This window comes from Theobroma cacao, chromosome 4, assembly GCF_000208745.1.
Source record: "Theobroma cacao cultivar B97-61/B2 chromosome 4, Criollo_cocoa_genome_V2, whole genome shotgun sequence".
Taxonomy (NCBI): domain Eukaryota; kingdom Viridiplantae; phylum Streptophyta; class Magnoliopsida; order Malvales; family Malvaceae; genus Theobroma; species Theobroma cacao.
Genome location: NC_030853.1, coordinates 6524775 through 6532524, shown reverse-complemented (window position 1 = coordinate 6532524; position 7750 = coordinate 6524775). Strand labels below are relative to the sequence as shown.

At 32.0% G+C, this 7750-nt stretch overlaps 1 protein-coding gene across 1 annotated transcript; it reads left to right on the top strand.

Moving 5' to 3' along the window:
* Nucleotides 5413-7400, top strand: LOC18601279 (protein TPX2). The gene is made up of 7 exons (XM_018118894.1): nucleotides 5413-5502; nucleotides 5644-5703; nucleotides 6281-6310; nucleotides 6425-6523; nucleotides 6640-6699; nucleotides 6781-6875; nucleotides 6985-7400. The coding sequence occupies exons 1-7, from the start codon at nucleotides 5470-5472 to the stop codon at nucleotides 7112-7114; spliced, it is 507 nt and encodes a 168-aa protein (XP_017974383.1). The 5' UTR covers nucleotides 5413-5469; the 3' UTR covers nucleotides 7115-7400.

The following is a 7750-nucleotide window of genomic DNA, read 5'->3' as shown; positions in this document are numbered from 1 at the left end:
GAGCTGAAGAAGTCCAATTGATGTAATTTTTGATCCATTGGAAATCTAAGAGAATGGGCTACAACTTTCGTGTTTACACTTTGTTCAATTTGGACCAGATCAAGGTGAAAATCTTGTTCAAAAAGGATGGACAAATGGAGTTTTGCACATGGCAACATGGTGATAGAGGCCGCGACTCTGAGTTACTCTTGGTCGCGTCGCTGAATGAGTTATGGCTGCAGTGCTGGGAGGATAGTGGCCACGGTGTTGAGCTAGTGAAGAGCATCATACAAATGGCTGAAAGTAGAGCCTCGCAATGTTGGAGAAATAGCGCTGCAATGCCAGCAATGTTTGCCATGGCATCGTCGCGCCAAGAAGTCAAGGCCGCAGCAACACCTCGATTTCTGAAAATAAAATTTTGATGGAAAATTGGAAAGTAGGGCATCTTGCATATATTTAAGGGACGTTTAAGAGTATTCAGAGAGGAGGATGACATCAACTTTTTTGAAGAATTAGAGCTAAGAATCAAACAAGAATTCAAGATCAATTAGGAGAGATTCGAGATTTATCCGGATTCAACATTAGTTTATTTCTCTCTTTTGTATTATTCTTATTTTCTTGTTTTATATTCATGGCTAAATTTCTTGGGATAGTATTTTATTTGGATATCATGAACTAATTTGCTTTTCTAGGATTGTGGTGGATTTCAACATGTAGTCTGAATACTTGTTTTTCTGTTATTTATCATGAATGGGTATCATTTTACTTATTCAAATCTATTCTTAATGCTTTTAATTGCTTGATCAACAATTAATTGATTTGTGAATCTAATTGAAGCTCGACAAAGAGATTTTGGGTTGGACTAAGATTTGAATAGTGTATGTTTAGTCACTTAGGTGATTTGATTTGCGATTTAGGTAGACATACACCAATTGTCATACATAAACAAATTAGGACATTTGCTTAATGAACTTAATTTAATTGATTTCTATAGATATATAGTGAATTTATTAAGTTAGGTATTTTTACAAGCATCTAAACAGAAACTTGTCCATAGCTTTGGATTTTAGGTTAGTAAAACTATCTAAGAAAGATAAATATTAAGAAAAACTGGTATAAAATAAAGTATTAAATAAACCCATGATCCTAAGTCTTTAATCTACTACTGTTGTCAAGATATTTAATTTCTATTGGTTAATTTAGTGTTTCTTTTAAATTTTGTTTTCATTAGCTTTTCAATTTTAAGATTGCTTAAATAAGATTAATTTGTTATATAATTTTAGTATTTAGTGAAATTTTAGAAATCAATCCTTTTGGGACCGATAATATGGACTTACTGTCTATATTACTTCTTAGATACATATACGTATGTGGGCAAAATTGACAATTTCAAGCCAAAATTTTTAAGAATTGGCTTAATTACTTTGTCTATTCATTCTGTAGCTCATTCCCATGAATTTTAATATATAACAAACTATTAAACAAGTTCAAATATAATGTCATATCACAAAATCATAGTATGTTTAATTCTCAAGCCATAAATCTAAATCAAATAATATTCCCTTAAGGATTCAAATCATAATTATCATCATAATATTCTTATGGAGCCTTTCTAGGACATTTAATTCAGACAAGGCTATTATAACCCAAAGTACTGCTTACAACCAAAATGCTTCCTGGGGCATTCTATTGGCAAAGTATCCATGCCACATTCATAGGGTATCGATACTTCCTTTGTAATTTCTAGATTTCAAGCCAAAATTTTCTAGATTTGGCTTCTTTACTTTGTCTATGCATTCCTTAGCTCATTCCCATGAATTTTAACATTTAACAAACTATTAAACAGGTTCAAATACAAAGTCATATCACAAAATCATAGTAGGTTTAATTGTAAGCCATAAATCTAAATCAAATCATATTCCTTCAAGGATTCAATCATACTTATCATCATAGCATTCTTATAGAGCCTTTTTAGGACATGAATTCAGACAAGACGAAAATACCATGGACATATTCTAAAAATCTAGAAATGACCTCATCAAAGGGACCCAACTTTATATAAAATGACCAAAATGCTGCCGACGATTTGCAAAATATCCATAAAAAATCCCCGCCACATCGACATGATTAAAAGATCAAAATAGCCTCAATTTATTATTAAAAGACAAAAACATCACCAACATCAAACATAAACTAAAAATAAATGAAGGAAAATGACCTCAGCATTTCCTAAAATGCCAAAAATATATCTCACATATAAAATTCCTATCATCTTAATAGACAAATATACCCCCTATATTTAATGGAAACTTGAAAATGCCCTAGTTAGTTTTAATAGCACAAAAGCAAATTTCATGAAATAGCCTCATAACATTAAAAAATAACATATATGTCCCAAAAATCAAGCCAATTAAATCAACCCAAGTGTCAAACTATAAGGATAGACAGATGTCAAACACGTACTCCATTTAGGAACAACTTTAATATATAGTTATAGATTTTGTCCCCAATAAAAAATTAAACTATTCTATAATTCTATGAGGAAAAGCTGTAATAAGTAAAATTGCCGCCTTTTCAAAGGATTGAAGGTTGAGGGTTTCATCACTACAACAGACAAACTTGCCCAATTTAATTGCAATGTTGCGGAAGGTGGTTAAGTTCTACACATGATCCGGCATGCCAGAGCATGAGCGCTAACTTTTAGTGCCAGACCTTTTTTCTTTTCCATTGCCTCCTTTCCTTCTTTTTCTTACTGAATTTCTTGCTTGTAGGTCAAGAGAGAGCCATAGATTTCATCAAGCCATATAGCATTTAGGTTCTTTGCTTCCTCGTGGCGGTTAACTTCGGCTCTTACTTTAATTTTTTCTTGCTTCATTTTAGTCTTTAAGAATTTGTTTCCTTTCCAATATTTGTTGTTTTAATTCAGTATAGTTTGGTTAATAGAATATCTTGCACTAGGATAAGATGGATGCAACCAGTAGCGTAGCTAGCTAACTTTTATTGGGGGAGCCAAAAACAGAGGAATAAGGGTTAAAAATGTTAAAAAATAATATGTTGAACTTAACCAACAATCAAAGATTAATAATAGAAAAATAATTTTATATAACATGTAAATTAAGAAAAGAAAGACTTACAATAGTCAGTTTAGCAAAGTTGTGTTTGACCATATTCTTTGTATTCAAATTCATCAATTATTGATTATGAATGAAAAACATCCATTTCTTTAGAATTGAGTCTTGGATGCTTTGATTTATATTGCCCTTATTTATGAGTTGAAGCATTGAGGCTTGGTGGCTCAAATGTAAGAAAATCATTTGAACGACTTGCATTTTTTCTTTTAAAAAATTTGTCAATTGTTTTTTACTTATACTCTAATTAAACTTGAAAAAAAAATTAATGCAATTATCATCTAATATTCTTATTTTATTTCTATTTAAACTTATAATATTAAATATAAAACTATAATATATAAAATATAAATAGTTAAATATGATATGCACGATTAATAATTTCCTCTTATATAATCAACATTGTTAAAAAGATTATATATTCAAGATAATTCTCTTTCAACTAAATATAAAATGTAAAGCTCATAAAAAGATATACTCAAGATAATTTCCTTTCACATAATCAGGATTACTAAAAAAATGATACACTAATTAAATTTTATGTAATAATTCAATACTACAACTTATTTTCAAGAACTACATAATAATTTATTAATTTTTAAAGATTAAAATTATAAAAAATAAAATTCACATAATAAAAAAGAAGAGCATGATAAGTAGAAGATAGAACTCACATATAACATAACTGGAAACAAAAAAAAAGAATATGGTTGATGGTTCATAGAAATTTAGAGAAAAAAATCCATAAAAACTTAGAACATATGAGTAAATAGAATAGCATTGAAAAAGATAAACAAATATAAATAAAAATAATAATATAAATTTAGAGAGAAAAATAAAAAAATTTTAAAAGTTGAGTGAGACATGTGAGATCATTTTGTTATTTTTTATTCTTTTAAAAAAAATTTAATATTTTTTACTTGTATTAATTATTAAATAAAAAATTATTCTGAAAAGGCTATTAACAGAATATATAAGAAATTTTAAACATTTGATATGATGTACCACAACCCCCATAACTAAAGGAGGACCCTGAAAGTTAGATTAGAAAAGTTGCTCCCAGAATTTTGCCTAACATAGTGAAGTTGTTTTTTAGGGATAAATAAAATAATAATGTCAACACCAAAACTTGAATGTAAAGAAATGCATTTAGTTAGGTTAATTTTCGAATCAGCACCTAACGAACTGTTTGACATTCCTCTTAACTTGTGATAAATGCCCCAAATCCTGCTCATATTGTTTTGCCCTAAAGTTGTAAATTGCAATCAAAGGTTGCTTTTTTGTCTTGGTTAGATAACGGCTTTAACAAGAAAGAGTGCTTGAAAGCTTGAAAGTGGGTGGTTAACAACCTTTTGGTCGCCCTTTAGCTTTATAATTTCAGTAGTGAGTTGACCTATGAAGCTGACGTAAAGGAAAAATCAGCACTACAGTTTTGAGACACTTGACTAAACGTACCGAGTTGCTGGACTCGCTGAGCTCCTACCAAATCATTCACTTAAGCAAAAGTATTCTCCATTAAAGGATGTATCTGGGTTAATTGACTTGAGACACAAAAGCCTACTTCTATATCACATTAACTTGCATAAACCTATACTGAGCAACTTTTATTTGTTTATGTTTCATAAACGTGTTTTGATGAAACATTTAAGCCTATTTAAAGACCTATATAAGATGACCCTACTAATTAAACTTATATTATACCAATACATTAGTTTTTGCGTTTCGGAAGACTCAGTCAAATGGATCAAATTAAGTGAACCATCGTAAGTGTAGGTCCAAATGTCCAACAAGTTGTTTCTCCGAATAATACCTCGTAAATTGTTCAGCAATTAATTAAGTATTCAAATTAAATTTTATCACTAGCACCTAGGTGATAGGGCAAGGTTAATTTTTGGATCCAGATAGATTTTAAAATTACTGGTGCATATCAGCCCTTAAGTGAAGATTTATGTACCAACTGGTGAAATATTGAAACGTACTAATAGAGGATGGAAACCCATGGTGAGCTCAGACCAAACATGTGAGGGCAACTATCAATTGTTAAGTCTTTAATAACTAAAATACTGATGTGAGATTAGAGATTTAATTTATTAGTTAATCGGATAATTAATAGCAAAAGGCAAGAAGAGATTATTGCGAAGGAAGTTAGTAGGGAATGGCAATCAAATATGTGTGCATGAGAGGGAGGTTTAATCAGAAAGTTTGGTACCGGAGAGCATGCAAATCCCTTGGCATGCTGGTGATGTTGCAACAGAAAGCACTAAAGATAGACACAAATCTCCAAACTTTGATTTTGTTGTTTCCCTTTGCTCACCATTAAAATCCTCAGTTATGTTGCAAGGAATCAACACCGAGTTCCAACATGGAGAGAACACACACCAAATCTGCATTAAAGGTATATCTTTATATGCTTTCTGAGTTAATTAATTAATTAATTAATTGATGTTGCTCCTCTTAATTTCTACTCTTTTATTTAGTTTATTTAATTTATACTAAATGCGATACTTTTTTTGCAATTTCTTTGTTGCCTAATAAGTTGGTGAAGAACGGTACCTCACAGTCCGCAGTTTCTTGGAGTTCCACCGCTAAAGGAATGGTAAGACGTACGGATGAACCCCCGTTTCTTGTCTTTTTACGCTGTTTTATATTTATAGTCCATAAGTCCAGCCGAGGAGCTTAGTTTATGGAGTCAATGGTATTTGGGAATTACATTCTCTTATTTGATTTTCTTGGCCTGCAGTTCATTAAAAGCCACATCAAAGTTTTTAAGAAGGCTGCCCTTCCTATATGTACTGTACAAATACATTTACATTGAGGACAGGAATATTGTTGACCACCCAGAAAAAGAAATCAGCATTGAATGTCTTAAACAATCAAGCAGAGCAACTGGAGGGAAAAGAAGTAGAATACTACTACTACTACTACTTACTGAAATGAACACAAATTAAGGAACTCCCAATGCTTGAGATCAGAAACATAGAGATAGGAAATTAAGTCTGATCGTTTACACCAATCGTAACAATAAATACTAATACTAACATCTCTCCAACAAATCAAGACTAGATATAGAGATAGGAAAAGCATGCATCAAGCCCTGATGGCTATAATACCTTGGAAATTAAGGCTTGTCTCACTCGAATCAAATTAAGTAACTATTTTTTTTATTTGCGCAGACAAAAGATCAGCTCAAAGACAAATCCAAGGTAAAATAGTGTATTTAACATATATATATATATACACACATATACACTTGACTGTGTACATGTTCTCTCTCTTTTTATCTCTTTCAAGCAAAGCTAAATTGTGTATGCATATAGGTTACTCCAAAGCCTCCAGCCAAGGAAAATACTAAGCCACTAGATTTCAAACTTCACACTGAACAAAGAGCGGTTAAGCGAGCTATGTTCAATTACTCGGTAAAGTTTCCTTAATCGACTAGTATCATCAGTTTGATTACGTTTTCAATGTATGTAATTCTCAGAATTAATTTTTTCACTTAGGTTTATATTTATGTATATAACTATATGTGCAGGTGGCGACCAAGCTATATCTCTTGGAGTTACAGAAGAAACAAGTAGAGAAATTGCAAAAGGTAAGTAGATATGCATATCTATGTCCTAAATTATGGTTATTAAGGGTGCCCATACTTGGATGGTAACATTGAGTGGAGCAGATGATAGAAGAGGAAGAGGTCCGCTTGCTAAGAAAAGAGATGGTTCCAAAAGCCCAACTCATGCCTTTTTTCGATAGACCGTTTTTCCCGCAAAGGTAATTAGTGAAGCAAATACATGATAAACGAAATGATCGAATTAATTGTTATCCAAATAAAGTACAAGTAGGCCTAATTCTGGAGTTTGATTGTACCATTATTTTGCAGATCCAACCGGCCTTTAACCATCCCTAGAGAGCCCAGTTTCCGCAGTGCGAACAGCAAATGTTGGACTTGCATCTCGGAGAACGAGGTGTATTACTTTCAACATGCTCATGCTTGGAGCCCCATCAAATGAATAACACATGTCAACTTATTTGGCAACAAAAGGCGGTTCCTAAGCTGGAATGTTGTTAAGGAAAATGGCGTGCATGCATCTGCAGCATGATGTGCAATATGGTTATAGAATGTTCCAGTGCAGTCTTTTTCCTTCTAGACATCAAGTGTGACTAGCTACAGTGACATAATTTCCCATAGCCAGAAAACCTTCAACTAGCCTAGTGGCTCTTACATTCTCCAATAAGGGTGGATTGTATTTTTGTTTTCATTTGTGCCATCAGAAATTTAATTTTCCCTTTGCACTATCTGTGTTTGCGCCACCGACCCCATTTCCCCCCTTGTGGGCAGCTAACCAGCCAAAGAAATAAGCACAAACAAGCTACAATTAAATAGGGAAAAACAAAAATTTGCGGATAGCGAAAGGCGACGTGACTTATGTTACCTATCGGTTAAATGACTGTTTCCTTCTCGCGGGACAATTATATTTGGCTAAATGTCCTATTTAGGACTTAAACTTAAAAATATATATATATATTTAAAGATAGGGACATTTTATTCTCATCAATTTAAAATGTTAGTTTTTCAATTTTGATTATTCAGAGAAACTCAATGTTCGAAATTAACTGAAATTTAGTGTCAATAGCTGTAATAATTG

Bases quoted from the DNA above. Each gene is read 5' to 3' on its own strand.
- LOC18601279 (XM_018118894.1), top strand. From the start codon at position 5,470: ATGGAGAGAACACACACCAAATCTGCATTAAAG. The intron at 5,503-5,643 runs GTATATCTTTAT...TTGCCTAATAAG, and splicing joins ACACCAAATCTGCATTAAAG to TTGGTGAAGAACGGTACCTC. The intron at 6,700-6,780 runs GTAAGTAGATAT...TGAGTGGAGCAG, and splicing joins AAGTAGAGAAATTGCAAAAG to ATGATAGAAGAGGAAGAGGT.